Source organism: Pristis pectinata, chromosome 10, assembly GCF_009764475.1.
Source record: "Pristis pectinata isolate sPriPec2 chromosome 10, sPriPec2.1.pri, whole genome shotgun sequence".
Lineage (NCBI taxonomy): Eukaryota > Metazoa > Chordata > Chondrichthyes > Rhinopristiformes > Pristidae > Pristis > Pristis pectinata.
In genome coordinates this window covers 18,986,497-19,005,582 of record NC_067414.1, presented here as the reverse complement: position 1 = coordinate 19,005,582, position 19,086 = coordinate 18,986,497, and the positions used below count along the sequence as shown (strand labels likewise).

The window sequence follows — 19,086 nt, the reverse complement described above, 5'->3', positions numbered from 1 at the left end:
GGTGAAACAGCAATGATACAAAGTAAAGGTGAAAGGCATTGAATGGTTGCCTTTGATGTGGTTATGTCTCTCAGCAGTGCTGAGCTGTAGGGTGATATGTTCTTGTCTCCCATGTGTGTATCACATCATTAGTCTGTGTAGTATTAATATATGGTGACAGATGATCCATCAGGAACTGCTACATCTGATTCCTGCTGGGATTTATTAGTATACATCCGGTGATCTCAAATTCGATTTTAAAATGTTCAATCCTAAAAATGGTTTGTCTTATCATTGCTTTAACAGCTAATTTTAGATTGAGTGTGTGTGTGTGTGTGTGTGTGTGTGGAAGTGAGTTAAATCAAAATGACAGAAAATCCTTCTAGTTACTAGATCAATTATGGAAACAATAACAATGCCAATAGATTCTTCATTTTATGGCTCTGCTTCACCTGAGGTTACAGGATGTCTTTCCTTATCCTCTCATTCTATGGATTGTCATTGATTTCCCTTCTTAGACTAGCACATTGCTGCAGGTCTCCCTCTGCTGGAAATGTTTGTAATTACACAGGATAGTCACCACCTCAGGTGGAATAATTGCGTCTCAGTGCAGTTCACATGCCTAGCCCACACTGCATCAATTTTCAAATCAGAAATTGTATACAGGAGGCTCACCATGAAAATTCTGCTTTGCTCGTTTATTGGGTGTCTCCACAGAAACACCCAATAATCACCTGATTAATTCTCACATTTTGGCTGGAAATCTGTTACTGCAGGAGACAAACACCCATACCTGTACAGTCGGAGTTAAAGCATTCTCTGCTCTCAGCCCAGTGTCCCCTGCACTCAGAGCCACCATGAGCAGCAGCAGTGCACTGTCGGGTTCGCTGCTGTGTCCCATTGGAGCAGGTCACCGAACAGTCCGTCCAAGGACTCCACTCCTTCCATTGTCCATCAACTGTAAAAACACAGAGTTACAAGAAGTCATTTCCAACCAATTGCTGCCAATTAATCCCATCAGCACAGTAACTTAATTTTTTGGTTCATTCTGTTACACGCCATGTCATTTATTCCTCTAATTTTCTCCCCTTATGCTTCCACTCCCAAAGGCGATGAGGTGATGGTTCATGTTTAGGATAGTAATCCAAGAAGTTGCAGCACCATGCCAATACCTTATGCCTCATCCTTCTACTCCAGTTTCAGTAGTGGGTTTCAGCAATCTATCTTCCAGGACCCCAGCAGGTTCAGTCCTGCTGACCACAGCATCTAGCCTTGCCTCGTCTCAACCCTCCCTATACCTACCTACACCCCTGGCCAACCCTTAGTCACCTGCCCCAATACGTGCTTTAGTGTCCGGCTGTTAAGTGCCCTTTGGTGGTTTGCTAAGTTATTTTAAAGAAAGGTCTGTTTTGTGCATTGGGTTCTGAGTTGGTGACCCTGTGAGTGTGAGGGTGGAATTATCACACACAGCTCAAATGTTTAGTTACAAAAGCTTTGCAACTTAATAATCATTGTACTGCTTCTGAGCAAACAGGCTCTGTCAATAAGTTTGACTCATTCTGTCATTGTATAAGCGTTATTTTATCTATCATATTTTTAAAAAGAAAATTGAATTCTTCACTTTAAACTAGATGCTGTCACTGAAATGATCCAGGTACATTTGATTACTTTTCTTCTGTTGGAACCACTTATTCTAATTTGAATGATACCAGGAATGATAGACTTAAGTTTTGAGGAAAGATTAAAGCAGCTAGGAATTTTTTTCCTTAGGGTAGGAAAGGTTAAGAGGAACTTCATTGAGTTGTCAAATTTTATATGACTAACAGTCTTCTGAAGAGCACTAGAACCATAGAACCATACAGCACAATACAGGTCCTTCGGCCCACCATGTTGTGCCACCCTTCAAACCACACCTATGACTATCTAACCCCTCTTCCTCCCACATATCCCTCTAACTTAAATTCCTCCATATGCTTATCTAACAATCTCTTGAACTGGTCCAATGTATCGGCCTCCACCACCACCCCAGGCAGCGCATTCTATGCACCAACCACTCTCTGGGTGAAAAACCTCCCTCTGACATCAACCTTGAACTTCCAACCCAATACCTTAAGCCATGTCCTCTTGTTTTGATCATTGATGCCCTGGGAAAGAGGCGCTGGCTGTCCACTCTATCGATTCCTCTCAATATCTTGTATACCTCCATCATGTCTCCCCTCATCCTCCTTCTCTCCAATGAGAACAGCCCTAGCTCCTTTAATCTCTCCCCATAATCCATACTCTCCAATCCAGGCAGCATCCTGCTAAATCTCCTCTGCACCCTTTCCAACGCCTCCACATCCTTCCTATAATGAGGCGACCAGAATTGGACACAGTACTCCAAGTGTGGCCTAACCAGAGTTCTGTAAAGCTGCATCGTTACTTTGTGGCTCTTAAACTCGATCCCACGATTTATGAAAGCTAACATCCCATAAGCTTTCTTAAGTACCCTATCCACCTGCGAGGCAACTTTCAGTGATCTGTGGATATGAACCCCCAGATCCCTCTGCTGCTCTACACTGCCCAGAATCCTGCCATTTACCTTGCACTCCGCCTTGGAGTTTGTCCTTCCAAAGTGTACCACCTCACATTTCTCTGGATTGAACTCCATCTGCCACTTGTCAGCCCAGCTCTGCATCCTATCAATATCCCTCTGCAAGCTTCTACAGCCCACCACACTATCCACAACACCACCAATCTTCGTTGTCATCTGCAAACTTGCTAACCCACCCTTCCACCCCCTCATCTAAGTTGTTAATAAATATCACAAAAAGCAGAGGTCCCAAAACCGATCCCTGCGGGACACCACTAGTCACAGCCCTCCAATCTGAATGCACTCCCTCACCACAACCCTCTGCTTTCTACAGGCTAGCCAATTTTTGAATCCACATGGCCCAAGCTTGCCCGGATCCCTTGGCATCTGACCTTCTGAAGAAGCCTACCATGCGGAACCTTGTCAAACGCCTTACTAAAGTCCATGTAGACCACCTCCACTACACTACCCTCATCAATATTCCTGGTCACCACCACTGAGCCATGTAATTGGGGTGAGGGACTTCAATTATGTCGACAGACTGGAGAATCTGGGGTGGTGTTCTTTGGTACAGAGGAAGTTGCTAAGGTAACTGACAGAGATATTTAAAAGTAGAGATATTTAAGAGGCATTGAGATTGAGTGAATAAAGAGAAGTCAGGAACCAAGTAAGGAGTCAGGAACCAAGGTAGACAGAGAATAAAGATTGACCGGAAGTGACATTTTCAGTTTGCATCATGATAATGGCTGGAACATTGTGAACTGGAAATCCTGGAGGCACAGGAATAGGTGCTCCAGGTCTTGCATCCAATATATATTCTCCCTGCCTGTGAGTCAATAACCAACATATATTTCCATGACTCATCTGACTTGAGAATTCATTTACAAGTAGTAGATTGATGTTGTGCTCTGTTAGTTTGTGGCATAATATAATCGACCCAAAAAAGCTCATTAGCAGCTTTAATTATACCTCCTTTGTTTGTTAAAGGAAAACATATCACCCTTCCTCCATCATCCAGCAGTGCCATGGCACATGCTAAATAATCTGAAATTTAGACATCAAAGTTTTCCAGAGGATTTGCTAGAGTGGCAGCCATCTGTCGAAAATGGGAAATGCGTTCCAAAACAGAGCACGGCAGTGACTAGACCAGTTGAAAATTTCCAAGGCAACTGCTCCAAATTAAGACATTATAACGTCAAAGACAATACATGAAAAAAATATACAAGCTAATTAAGACAACTATGTTGACAAAGAAAAACCCAAGGCAATTACCAAAGCAAACACAGCACTTAAAGAAAACACAAGTATTTCTTTTCCATGTCTGGGAACTGCGTGAGATAAAATTTTACTGTTGCAGGGTGGAAGAAAGGGGCATGGCCTTCCCTATTCCCACCAATGTTGCTTTAATGTGCCACTTGAGGTGCACTGCAGTTTCTAGCCCTCCCATCTCTGACAGTGCAGCACTCCTTCAGGACTGCAGTACTGTACCAGCCTAGATTTTTGTACTCAGCTCTCAAAATGAGAACCTGTGACCTTCTCACTCAGAGATGGGAATATTATCACCTGGCTTATACAAAGGCGATGATCGTATCTGAAAGTGGAATTGGCATATGGGTGGGTGAGAGTCTTGAGCACAGGAGGACTGGGAAATTTTGACTGGGATATTCAGAAGTACATCGCTCACTTTTAGGATACTGAAAGTTCTCCACAGCAAACTCAGTGCCAGGAATGTGATACCCACAACATAGGTAAAGGCCAAAAATTGGCATGCAATAGCCACACCTGTAACATAAAGTCTGAAAGACAATGGAGCTCCAACTAATGAACTGATGTGCCTTGAGGTCAGGCAGCCTACTCAGTAGTTCTCCAGAACCTGAGACAAAGAGAAATAGAAGCAGGAATAAGCTTCTCCGGCTCCTCATGTCTGGATGATCTCTTAACTCAGCACTAATTTCCCACGCCAATGCAGTATCTCTCAATTCCCTTAATATTTAAAGATCTATCAATCTCTGTCTGTCTTGAATATACTCAGTCACTGAGACTGCCGAGTTCTCCTGGGGAGAGAATTCCAAAGGTTCACCTCCCTCTGGATGAAAGAAATCTCTTCTCCTGAATGGCTGATCCCTTGCGAGTATGAAACTGGTTCTACACAGCCCTGCCACAGGAACCACCTCCCTGTAATTAACCTGTCAACCCCCTTATGAATTTCATTCATTTCTCTGAGGTTTTCTAAACTCAAGAGAGCATAGGCCCAGTCTACTTAATGTCCGTTTACACAACAAACCTGCCATCCCAGGAATCAATCTGGTGAACATTTGCTTCACTCCCACTATCACTGTGTCCAGTTCTGGTCGCCTCATTATAGGAAGGATGTGGAAGTGTTGGAAAGGGTACAGAGGAGATTTACCAGGATGCTGCCTGGTTTAGAGGGTATGCATTATCAGGAGAGACTGAGGGAGCTAGGGCTTTACTCTTTGGTGAGAAGGAGGATGAGAGGAGACATGATAGAAGTTTACAAAATATTAAGAGGAATAGATAGAATGGACAGCCAGCACCTCTTTCTGAGAGGAAACCAATGCTCAATACAAGAGGGCATGGCTTTAAAGTAATGGATAGGAAGTTAAAGGGAGATATCAGAGGGAGGTTTTTTACCCAGAGAGTGGTTGGGGCATGGAATACACTGCTTGGGGCAGTGGTGGAGGCAGGTACATTGGTCAAATTCAAGAGATTGCTAGATAAGCATATGGGGGAATTTAAAACAGAGGGATATGTGGGAGGAAGGGGTTAGATAGTCTTAGGCGAGGTTTAAAGGTCGACACAACATGGTAGGCCAAAGGGCCTGTATTTGTGCTGTACTGTTCTATGATTCTGTGATCACAAGTATATCATTCTTTAAATAGCAAGACTGCACCTGTGCAGAGTATTCTGCAGGAAGTCTAAATCAGGGCAAGAAATGTCTGCTATCAATTTCAAATCTTCCTGCAGTGAAGGCCAACATATCAATCACCTTCCCAATAGCTTGCCAAACCAGTGGGGTGTAACAGTCTTTTCCCCAGTGTTCGGGAAGTCCAAAACTACAGGGCATAGATCTAGGGTGAGAGGGGAAAGATTTAAAAGGGACCTGAGGGGCTACGTTTTCATGCAGAGGGTGGTGAGTATATGGGATGAGCTGCCAGAGGAAGTGTTTGAAGCAGGTACAACAGTATCATTCAAGAAGCACTTGGATAGGTACATGGAGGGGCAGGGCTTAGAGGGATATGGGCCAAACGTGGGAAAATGGGACAAGCTGGGTGGCACCATGGCTGGCATGGACTTGTTGGGCCGAAGGGCCTGTATCCATTCTGTATTGCTCTATGACTTTATATACAAGATCACTCAGGTCCCTGTACACATCAACACCTTTCAATTTCTCACCATTTAAAAAAATACTGCATTCCTATTTTTTTAACTAAAGCAGATGACATCACAATTTTCAACATTATATTCTATCTGCTATGTACTTGCCCATTCACTTTGCCTGTCTATATCCCCCTGAAGCCTCTCTGCATCCTCCTCAAGCCCACTTTACCATCCACAGGCTTCAAGGATCTTTTGTCGTTGCTAGTTCATAATCCTAGAACTCCCTCTGTAATAACTGTGGGAGTGCCTTCAGCACACTGATGGCAGCAGTTCAAAAAGGTGACTCACCACCACCTCCAAACAGGAAATTGGGAAAGGGCAATAAATGCCTTTGTTTTACCACCCCAGAAACAAATGAAAAGCACAGCAGGTTTAACTAACCACCAGAAAGAAACAGACAAGGGACAAAGCAAAATATGTCCCTCAGTTGCTGTGACGTGGAATGCAGTGCGAGAAAGGGTAATGGAGGCAGATTCAAAGGGAACCTGCAGATGGAATTGGATAAAGGTGAAATCTGCAGGGCAGTGGGGAAGGAGAAGGGAGTGGAACTAATGGAAGAGCTCTTTTAGGAAGAGCCAAATGTCCCTTTCCCTGACATAGTATTTCATGATCTTCATTGCACTAACTTTGGATCAGTCGTGAGTTCAGAATTCTGTGTGCCAATCTATTGGCCATGCAGTGGAAAAGATGACCCTGCATCTTCTCTTTGGTGTTATGATTGATGTAAAGGGCCAGCTTTCGGACACCTTGTTAAGCTAATTGGGAACTGATTCAGCTCACAGGCAGAGGCGGTTTTAGAAAAGGAAAGTGTTGCAGGCAGAGGAACTTTCATTGGAAACATAACTAATAGACTTTACTTAAAGAGAAGTGTTATGAAACTTTTAATTTGCATTTCAATATTTAAAATAATATTTTAGTGCAGTGTTACGATTAGGATGCTATTTTTAAAAAATAGGTCAATCTATGTGGATTGAAAACTTTGAAAAAGGCCCAGTCCAGAAACCTTGCAATGATGTTGTGTTTCCTACAGTTTGAACTAAATTAAATACACAGGAAAGAAAAACCTGACCTGTTTTTGTATTGTCCTCTGTGCTATGGTGCTAAAGGAGTTAATCCATGAGAGCCAGTCTCCAAGGAGACTGCCACATACTGTCACTAATTATCTAGTGTTAAATCACATCAAAGGGTGATTAACTTTAATGACCAGGGAACTGGGAGCATTGCAAATTGGGAGCATTGACCTGGCACCTAATTCTCCTTTGCTGCATATTCATGCATTTAGATAATTTCAGAGGTGTGAAAATCTGACCACTCAAACAAAAATACTAATTGCATGAAGAAAACAGTGAGAGCTTTTAAACTTGATCAGACTATTTTTGAAAGAATTGACAGATGTAATCCTCCGATAACTTATTTTGTAATGTAATACCTTTTTCTCCCCCCACAGACAAGCTGCAATTTGCCACAATTGATTTTTTTTTGGTGTTGTTTGATATAAAATCCCTGAGGTATCTGCACTCCTCAGTTCTGGCCACTGCTTGATGCCCAGTTTTCACTCCTTCCTTATTGGGTGCTATGTCTAGTGCTGTTGTGGCCCAGGGCCTCAGAGTTCCCCTCCTTTAACTCCCCACTGAAATCCTACATCTTTGAACTTTGCCTGAATCTCTTCTAAATGCTCAGATGATTCAACAGCATAAACATATCCAGTTAATGATCATCATTGCTGATGTTAAATCTGTTCCTTTGCAAACAGAATCAACAAAATCAGTCAGCAAATTGACTCATCCTCTCATCAGCACCACTATTTAAATGTTTTTGATCTACTGTGGCCATATGAACAGTTGAAAAAGAAACCATCCTTCCCTTTAAACAATACCTGTTGCATAAATCCATCCAGCCAGGACTGAGTTTCTTTACTACCGTTGGAAACACATAGAGCCCAAGACTTCTGATTCAGCTTAGAATGATAATGGGACTTCAGTTTTGTAAAAGCTTGCAGAGAAATTGAGTTGTTCAAAATTGTATGGGCCTTGGATGAATAGACAGGGAGAAGGCATTTCCACAGGCTGGAGATTGGTAACTGAATTATATGAATTTAAGATAATTAACTGGCAAATATAAATCCAGGAGGATAAGTGGCAAGTTGCAATGATTTTGGATGCACAACCCAAAAGATGGTGGGAACAGATCTGACGGTAATATTCCAAGGAATGGAATCAATACTTTAAAAGGAAGAAATTGCAGGTCTGTTGGGGGAATGTCATGGATTTGGAGTGCTCTGTCAGGCAGCTGTCACAGGCACAATGGGCTGAGTGGCCGCCTTTTGTCCTGTGTGATTCTGGTACACTTCTGCACTGATTCAGTACACTTGGTGCAAAACCCAGTTCCACCACTTGATGCTGCCAGTTCACTTCACAAACAGTAGAAGCACAGCCATTTCCAAAGTGTACCAAGTGCTCTTTGAGCTGGTTATTGGCTGCTGACTTGGAAACATAATATTAAATGCATTTAAAGTGTGGATTCTGAAGCACCAGTTGGAGAGGTGGCATTTTGCATGTGGTTTTCTTACCCTTCTGTAAATGTGAGCTCATCTAAAACTCTGCTGTGCACATTGTAACTCACCCCAGCAGTTTGTTGTACACTGATTCCTAAACCAGCAACACGTCCTTTTTCAAAATTTATATTTCTGCTCACAAATCCCATCTGTGGTCACACCTTTCCCCATATCCTCCAGCCCTACTATCCTCCAAGATCTCTGCCAGCTTCCATTTCTGGTTCAGTTTTCATCATTCTAGCACCTTTGAGATGAACCTCTGAAATTCCTAAATCTTGCTACCACTTTACCCCTCATTAAAAGCTATCTTAATGGTGGATCATCGGCCCCCTTATTTCTTCTTATTCTTTCTGAAACTCCTTGATATCTTGAGATATTTTATCACATTTAAAGCCACAAGTGCCATCATGTGGTATAGAAGAGCATGGTTAATTAGCACCAGCCTCAGATAAAAAATGAAACTGAGAATATTGGAAGAACAGCAGGAAATGAACAGCAGGCCAGTCAGTAGCAGTCAGGGAAACTAAAATGGGAGGCTCATGCTGGGTACTCACTTGCTGGCTGACTTCCCAAGCACTTCCAGCAAGTTTGACATTGGGTGCTAGTGGAATCTACTTTGCAAATCAAAGGACAGAATGGGAAATGGCCTGATATATTCCAATGGAAGTGTGATTAATTAATCAATCACAGCAGAAGGAAACAAAATAAATGAAACTCATACAATTATTAACAAAGTAAGAGAGTAAATCACTGGGAGGGGGAGTAAAATATAGCGTTGGCATGGGCATAAAGCAAACTGACTGCCTCATACACCACTGAGCTAGGAAATTTTTCTAACAGTCATATGATGAATGCACAATACAGTCACAGCTGTACATACAAAAGTAGAAAGGTTACACCTCGGTTATATCGGACATTGGTGAGACAACATCTGGATCACTGTGTATCATATTGGTCTCTATTTAAGGAAGGATGTTAATGCAACGGAAGCAGTTCAGAGAAGGTTAACTAAACTAATACCTGGTATGCCTTGGATATCTTACAAGGAAAGATTGAACTGGCTGGGCTTGTATCCGCTAGAGTTAGAAAAGTGAGAGGTGACAATTGAAATATATGAAATCCGGAGTGGCCTTGACAGGGTGGATCCAGGGGGGATGGTTCCTCTTACGGGAGAATCTAGAACTAGAGGTCACTGTTTAAAGATAAGGGGTCACCAATTTAAGATAGAGATGACGCCTCAAAGCTCATATTTTGGGTTCCTGTCTATCTTGCGCTGAAGATGCAGTGGTCAAAATAGCTATTGACGCCTCCCCTCACCTTTGGAAATTCAACCCATGGTATTAAGTACTGACACAGCAAACTGTGAAACTCAGCTGATGCAGTCCAGATGAAGGGTCCATTTCCCTCTACAAATGCTGCCTGACCCACTGAGTTCCTTCAGTGGTTTGTTTTTTCCTGTGAAACTCAGCAAATTGGGGCCCTTGAGAGTATCATCAGAGGAAATAAATGTCTATCAAGATAGATCATTAAAAAGACCTGATATTCTGGTAAAGTTTGTTGTGCAGTGACTCCCTGCAAGAGAGGTAAATTCCAATCTATTGTACCATCCTGATAATGACCATTCCTGCTGAATCTTTCCTTTAGACCTGGATGGCACTTCAATGATCAAAGATGCAATGCTGTGGCTTTGGGTTACTCCATGTAAAGAATCATCAGTTCTTTGTTTCACTGGGATTTGGCAAAGTTATGTATTTAGAAGAATGAGAGGTGACGATTGAAATATATAAAATCTTAAAGGGCCTTGATAGGGTAAATGTGGAGGGGATGTTTCCTTTTATAGGAGTATCTAGAACTAGAGAGTTAATGTTTAAAAATAAACAGTTGCCCATTTAATGGACAGTTGAAGTGCAATTATTAACATTTTAAAACTTGGAAATTATAACAGCTGATGTCTGTTAAGGTGATTACAAAGCTGTGTACTGTTGTGAATATTCAACTGGCTCAGTAATGGTATTTAGAGGAGGGACCAGGCCAGCACTTTACAGTTCAGTCCTTATACAATTCAAGCCCAACGAAACTGATGTTCAATGTAAGAAGGTTCTTGTTTGACACCTGCTCAGATGGATGTAGAATATTTCATGGTGCTACTTTATAGAAAGTACGGAAATTATCCCAAATACTTTAGGCCAATGCTGATCCCTCAATCAACATTACAAAAAAATCTGACTATCTGGTCTTTGTCCCATTGCTGTTTGAGGGAGCTTTCTGTTTGCCAAATTGGCTGCTGCATTCCTTACAAGGCTGGCAATAATTCAAATATGGTTTGTTGATTTTAAAGTGCTTTGAGACACTCTGAAAGGTCCATGTCGAGCACTACATAAATAGCCATTTTTTAAAAATTGCCCTATAAAATGATAAAATGAACTAGTAAGCCAATGAATTTTATTAAACTTTTACCTATAGTTAAGTAACCCCCGCCCCGGCCAACTATGGGTTGTGTATGCTCGCCAACTGTGACACCTGTATAATCAGGGATGGATTTTATGAATCACAGAAACAGGCCCTTTCAGCCCACCTCATCCATGCTGACTGTAATGCTTGTCTACGCCAATCCCATTTGCCTGCATTAGGCCCACATCCCTCTATGCATTTCCTATCTAAGTACCTGTCCACATGCTTTTTAAATGTCGGTAATTGTAGCTTCCTCTACCATATCTGGCAACTTGTTCCATATAACCATCACCCTCTGTGTGGAAAAACTTACCCCTCAGATATCTTTATCTTAAAGCTGTACCTCTCGTTCTAGACTCCCCTCCCCTAGGAAAAGTAGACTCTGACCATCTGTCCTTATCTATGCCCCTCATGAGGGTCACCCCTCAGCCTCCTCTGTTCCAGTGAGAATAAACCCAGCCAATCCAATCTCTCCTTATAACTATAGCCCTCCATTGCAGGCTATATCCTGGTGAATCTTCTCTGCACTCTCTCGATTGCTACCACTTCCTTCCTGTGGTGTGGCAACCAGAACTGTACACAATACTTCAAGTGTGGTCCAAGCAATGCTTTGTGCAGCTGCAATATGATGATGTCCCAACCCTCGTACTCAATGTCTCGGCCTATGAAGAAAGTGCTATTGAATGATGGCAAGTTGCATTGTTACAGAAGGTGACTTTCGGTATTGTCCTTTTAGGTATCTTTATAACACTTCACTTTGTAGTAGCTTGATTAAATGCCAGCTCTCAAACATCAGCCAGTTTCCACCAGTTATCACCAGCTCCACTCCACTCCTGAGGAGTGAGGCCAAAGCTTTACTCACTAACTTTACAGGGCAATGAATTATGGGTCTTTAACTGCGACATTAATCGCAAACTTCTTCAATAACCTAAAGAAAATTATTGTTACAGGAAGCAAGAAAGGATTACTTTAAAATTAGGGTGGAGCTGTTCATGAATCAGAAACCCTCTCACTGAAAAGCAGTTGATGCTTTGGATTTCAACTGATCACTTCAAACTTGATAAATTTTAGTTAGGCTAGGGTACAGAAGGTAATGGAACAAAGGCATTTGCATGGAGTGAAGATATGGATCAACTGTGACCTGCCTGAATGGCTGCATGGGTTTGAGGGATGAGTGGACAGGGTCTATGGTATAACAGAGCATTGACAAGCTATTTTATGACTATGTGTTGTACTAACCTGGGCACAAAGCAATGTTGCACATCTTTGTTGCGACTCTGGCCCATCACATGAGCGCCCACCGTACTGAGGAGAAATGCACGACCTAGACCTTGTCCTTTGGCCTCTGCCACAAGTAAATGAGCATAAACTCCAGGGTGACCAGTCTTCCCAGACGCCATGCACTGCAAAAGAGTAAAGGCAGTTTTGTAAAAGCAGAGGTTAGACACAACAATCATAATTAGCTTGAAAGATGAGATGAATATCTTATGCTTCCCAAGACCTTATAGGGTATGAGTGGAAGCAGGAGAGGGATGAGGTGGGATCACGGGAGGGGGAGGGATTAGTTGTGAGTGGTGTCTGTGGGCACTGGGTGCGGGGAATGTTGTTCCCTTATGCCACACACCACTGTTAACAGCTCTTTGCCAAAGGGGAAATGGTGAGGGACTGCAATCTCCCAATTGCAGGGAGGAAGGATGAGGAGTGCTGGGGAAGTTCGGCAGGCACACCCTGATGTACTCCTGGAAGAGTCAGGGAGTGGGAAACCAAAATTCTTAGCGTAGGTAGTTTTATCAAAAAAATCTGTGATTTTACTGTCAATCCAAAAAACACAAAGAATGAATATAAAATAGTATACAGTCATTTACTTACACAATGATTAATGCTTTGCAGAAGCTGATAAAATGATTTTTATCAAAAAAGGGACAGAAATTTGTAACATGACATTGTAAGTGGTGACATTAGCAAGAAGTGGGGTAGCGCATGTGAACGTGTGTTAGAGATTGACAACAGTCCCACCTCACAGGCTTGACGAATGACTTCCCAACAGGGTAATCTTACATCGAGCTATAAGGGTATGAAGCAGTTCCCCACAGGGAAAGACGGAGCAACATATGGGAGAGCAGATCCTCATCTACCTCCCTGGTTGGGGAACAGTTTTGGGGAGGCCAAGGAGTAAGACAGGAAATGTGTATTGGTTGAGGAGATAACGAGGAAGAAACAAGTTAACAGAATCTCAATAAAAATTAAGCTCATGATTACTATGTAATGACATGAAACATTTTGCAATTTTAAACTTTTTATCTATTTGTTCATAGGGACATTTTCTGACATCACCAGCATTATTGGCCATCCTTAATTGCTTGTGATTTAAGAGTCAATGACATTGGTGGGTCAGGAGTCCACACCAGCAATATAGGAGAAGGATGCCAGATTTCCTGAAGGACGTCAGTGAATCAAATGGGATTTTTTTATATCAATTTGGTAATTCCATGGTTATCACAACTGAGGCTAGCATTTCTTTTCTGTTTAGATAACATAATTATTTGAATTCACATGCTGCCATGTTGGGATTTGAATTCCCATCTGTGCATAATTGGGGAATCTAACAAGGTGAGCGAGCTCTGAGAGACTTTCTATGCATTAAAATTGAATTAAAATTTATTTTTATTTCCTGACAGGATAGCAATTGACATAGTTATTAAAGTAAGGAATTTTCCTTAATATGAAACAGCTAAAAAAAATGGAGAAGCAGGTCAAGTTTTGCATATTTCACGCCTTCCTGAAGGATAACAATAGATAAAAAATGTAATATTTTATATAAACATGTAGATTCAAAAATTTCATACTGCACCACTGCCAGCATCAAGCACCGTTAGAGCAGGATGCAGATGATGCTGTAAATCCCACACACTTCTGTGTCATCAGAAGAGATGGATCTCTGAAGGGGATTCCAAATTAGTGATGTATTGCTTGGAGGTTTTTGAGAGAAACTCCATGGAAAAAAAAATAATTCATGTGTTAATAACTAACAGCCTGGAGAGAGCTGACTGCATCTTAACCTGCAGTAGCTGCATCAGACTGACATGGCAGAGATAGAAGATAAAGTCTGGCACTGCACTTAGCTCTCCGCCCCTGTTCCTGGTGGTATCACTGATCCACCAAAACAATATTAATCACTGCTTGATATGTGACAGCTGAGTGGCATAATCCTAAGTGCACTAGTACTTCAGATTTGCTGGAAAGTGTTGTGCCAGGGTTGGGTGACATGGTTGCGTCATTAGCTGAGATCCTCACAGGGTGCCAACATGTGACTCAGTGCTAGTCAATCATTATTTATTTCCATTCTGCTGAGATCAAACATTATTATTGCCTGAAGGAAACATGATAGTGGTAAAATACAGGGGAATTTAGGGTATTAAGCCACAAATATCAAAAATAAGAAAACATTGGGGGTGTTTAAATAGGAGTTCCAGGCCTTTGAATCACCTGGCTTTTCCCGTGTTGAATGTGTTGGTGTACCATAGGTGTATCTTACTCAAGGGGTGTGTTTCTGGAAGCTGATTGCTTGCAGGTTATTCAACAGTGAGTTGCACACCTGAGTCTGATCCAGTTTTCCATCGATTTTCCAGAAGGGATCACTGGAGGCAGCCAAAAAACTGGATAATTTCCCATTGCATTACTCTTCAATCCCAGAGAATGACAATCATAGCATCCCTGTTGTCCTACCTGAGGTAGACCAAGGGTGAAGCCTGGATCCTCTGACCTTTGGCCCAGCTGAGCCCATGGGTAAGCTTGCCATTCGTCTTACACTTTACCAGCACTGAGTGCCTCTAGCCAAGTCAACCACAGTTAGAGCACTGTGCTACTGGAGAGGAGAGTTTGATTTGGATGTTAGTTTTCAACTTTATCTATCAGGTAAGAATGGCTGAAGCAGTAATGGACTAGCAACAAGGAACATCCCTGTGCCTTGTAGTAGGAACTGAATCAAAGCGGTTAAGTTTGAAGGACTTAACCTGACAGTCAAATCTTTCAATCCGACTCACCACAGTCTGTTCCCTGGAACCAGAGTCAGCCCTTTTATTGCTTAAATAAACTGTGATATAAAGCAAGGACAGTGGCAAACGCCAGAGAATTAGTTTTTAATAGTGGCCACAGACCCTATCAACACTACTGCCATTTACTCCTTGGTATTGTGTGCAACAGTAGAAGTGAGATGCCCATCATGTTCGGCTCTGAGCTGTCCTCTAAAGGGAGTTTAATGAACCACTTAGTAGCCTCAAACAGTAATATAGAACAATGCAGAAACTGAGAGTTTGGCCATTTCCTTGAGGACAGGAGGCTGATGAGCTGTACGCCTCACCAGCAAACACTCCTTCTGCCAGAGCACATCCAATTGTGCAATATTTTTGTGGTGTTATCGTGCCCGTGAGGACATTGGAATGGAAGTCATTTACCTGGCCAAATCTGCCAAGAACAGCCGCAGCCCCTGCCAGTCCTCACCCTCATCTGCCTAATATTGTGTGTTTTGTAACCCAACCCTGAAGTCAATGAATGTTTGTCAGCTTACATGACTGGTACATTACAGTGCCAGAGTGTGAGGAGGAGAAAGAAGACCTGAATTGAATTGTTTTGCAGTTATATAACAGACCTTTCCTGCATTTGGTAGGAATGCAAATTAGGTTTGATTTATTCTATTCTAGTGCTAAGAATCCTAATCAAATGCTAACATGCTCTGGCAATTCACAGGATCCATTGCCATTAAATATATATTATCCTTGCAGTGCAGATTTTTCATTTTTTTTCCCTCAACACTGTTAGTTTCACTGTGATGAAGTGGCTGGAGTAATTATGGACGATCTTGAACAAAACACCAAGTCATTTTAAAATATTCAAACAATTTCTATCAAACAACAATGCCCTATTTGCATGCCAGCTAGTTTTCAGAAAAATCAGAATGTAAACAGTTCAGATTCTACAGAAAGGTGCAGAAATAAATAAATAAATAAATAAATAAATACTGCTGAACAGGCATCTGTACAAACTGATGGCAGCATAATGACAAGGCATACTCCAATTTACCTGATGTTTTAGCCTAAACAGTGTGATCTGCTGACAGGTCTAATTGAAAGAATTGATATGACCTAGCCGCACACAGAGTGTGGGTTGTACCACATCATGTCAGTCAAAAGCAAGTCATTGTGACACCAATTTAAAAGGTTTTCGATTTCCACACTGCTTTAAGCTTATACAGGTAAAATGTCTAAACATTTAATCATACGGAATAAAAACAAATGGTAGCAGGAGCAAAATGCAAGAATGTGTGAATGATTTTTGGTCTTCTTGTCTATAGCTAGTCATAGAATTAAACATCCATACTTTTACTCATCCATTACTAACACTACCTGGACAGAGGACAGTGTTATTGCAAACCCTTGATTCTCTTAAAGGCACGGTGCACAGTATCCCGTAAGATGATACACAAGCTCTGGTTCGCACCTGCGACCCTTGACCACATGTTACTGAACACATACTCCACTGGGTCCATTCGTCTGTAACAGGGTCTCCTGTATACAAAGAGTGACAGACCAATTATTAAATAGCAGCAGGCCATTAAATAATACAATAGTTCTAAGAATAAACAAGACAGAGATGATTTACAATCTTGTGTCGCAAATAGAAACCATAATCAAGAGGAAATTGAAAGCAACAGCTGTTAAGAATTCCTATCGATCTCAGAAACTGGTTTGGAATGATAATCATGTGTAAAGTTCAGCCTATATCGTGCTGTGAGTCTCAGTCCTGAGCCCTGTAACAGGTGGCTCCTGATCAATGGCTCCTTGCTGGAATGATTGTTTTTAGCTCCTGTAGATAAATTTGAAATGTCTTGGGGCTTGGGTAGAAATCAGCCACATTTCCGAGATGGAAACAAACTTCTCTAGTAAGCTTATAAGCTGCCCTTGGAAATTTAGTGGAATTGCTTTACTGAACTCATTTTCTCTGTGCTGTGAAATCACACTGTGTACTGTGATAAGTCCAAGTGGGGGCAGCATGAGGAAGAGTAGGGAGAGGAGTTGATGGGATCTCCCAACGTTGTATTTCTGAATCGGATGGGGTCCTAACTTCAGACTTGCACTTTATTCTTTTCCTTGTTTCGGTGCCAAAGTACCATCCATGCCAGGTCTGGAACCCCAAGTCTTTTAGATTGGAAAGCCCATTTGCACTTGAGAGGTAAGGCTGTGACAAAATTAACAGAGGTCAGGAGACAAGCGACAATGACATCTCCAAGGGACAAAAGGTGAGTCTCACTAACATTTAATGAAAGTTGTATCTATGTTGTTCATTATTATCTATCCACTGAGTATGTGTTATGAATCATAAAAATCTAAATTGTTTTCAAATGCACTGACACATTAATTACAAGATTACAAATTGTCTTACATTTTGTACTGTGGTTATCTTTGAAAATGATGAAACAAAACCTGAGGGACATAATAATAACTATAGAATGCTCCCCACGACTGCCACTTCCATCAATAAGATCACTTTATGCCTAGGATCTCCATAAAAAGAAAACACGTGTTTTTACTGAAGATAACATATTTCCAAGGCTTCTGTTTCTAATATCCAATCTCTTTCACTGTTGTATTATTCAAACAGGGAAGTGTAATTTTTGTATGAATGGATTGTGCAGCACAAATGACCAGTTAGCAGCAACCTCCCTATGGTTTCACAGCCCAAGCTAAACAATGGTACAGCTGGGGCTTGAGTTAGGTCAGTGCCTCACACCCAGAAAGTTGCTCTGTGTACACAGATGTGGACGAACATATTGGTCTTAGGGGGATTGTAGTATAGATTAACTAGAATGATACCTAGAATGCAAGGGTTAAATTGAGAGGATAGGTCACAGAGACTATGGTAGTATGCTATGGTGTTTAGAAACTTTAAAAGTGATGTGATTTGTTTTTTTAAATATATACCTGTATCACAGGGAAATAATAGGGTGGATAGAGATACACTACTTCTGTTGTTATTGCAGTGTAGGTCTAAAAATTAGGTCCAAGCAAATCAGGAGTAAAATTAGGAAACACTTCTGTATGCAAAAGTTAATTTGGAACTCTCTTCTCCAAATGGAAATTGATGCTGGATTAATTGTTGATTTTAAATCAGAAATTTATTTATTAACCATATTAAGGAAATGAGGAAAATATGGATAAATAGAGTTAGGTCACTGATCAGTTCAAGGGTCTAATTGACCAACATCTGGTTCTATGATCCAGATGCTTGCTATGTAAAGCAAGTCAGTCAGCATCTGAAAGAGAGACCTGCCACCCATAATCATTGCCTGCATCACCTGATGCTTGAATTCACCTGCTCCAAATGTGGAGAGACTACCTTGCTGGCCTGAAGCATCCTGGATTCCAGTGACGAGGCCTGAGCACTGATTGGGCCCCAAGCAATGCACTGGGGAAGCCCCGCCCCAAAAGACTTTGACAACCTTCAAGCTTTGCAGCCTATCAAAGCTGTTAGGTTTCTCATAAATGCTTCTGAATTACTGTGACATTTAAAAAATAAAATCAACTATAACATTTTTAAATCATTAAAAATATAAAACAAAACACAAAGAATTAAAAAGAACAATAATTTAGCAAGGATAATTTTCCACATCCCTACAATCCACATTGAAATGCATGGGGGTTTGCATCCTGTGTTAGGTCTAACCCAGTGCTGGATCTAAGAGCTAATTCCCAGCATGAAAGCTGGGAAACCTTAGGAAGACAGAGCTCTGCCCATGGTTTCCCCAGTGGGTCCAGCAGTAGAGCATATTGTAATGTATGGCCAACAATTGCTGAATGTTAGGGATTTCTGCCTTTGGCTATACATCTACAGAAGTCCTCAAAATCCTTGCATCCAAATGGGTAATTGCTGCCTGTTCCACTTGGAACTGCTATTGCCACTAAACGTATGGCTCTGATCTGACAGCAGTCTTCTCTCTTCACAGATGCTGAGGGATCCTCTGTTATATCCAGCATTTTGCATTTCTATTTTAATTTGAAGATTTTTGTTTCAATGCATTAGATCTCCACAATACATTCTTAGTTAAATCATAACTAAGTATACTTGGTCATTGCAT

The 19,086-nt window shown here is 41.5% G+C and overlaps 1 protein-coding gene across 1 annotated transcript in view; it reads right to left on the bottom strand.

The window, feature by feature from the left end:
• Window positions 1-19,086, bottom strand: part of LOC127575107 (adhesion G protein-coupled receptor B3-like) — a 609,306-nt gene that overhangs the window by 288,983 nt on the left and 301,237 nt on the right. The window contains 4 exon segments of the mRNA XM_052024767.1: window positions 773-937; window positions 12,195-12,224; window positions 12,227-12,358; window positions 16,358-16,519. Coding sequence (XP_051880727.1) covers window positions 773-937; window positions 12,195-12,224; window positions 12,227-12,358; window positions 16,358-16,519 — 489 coding nt within the window.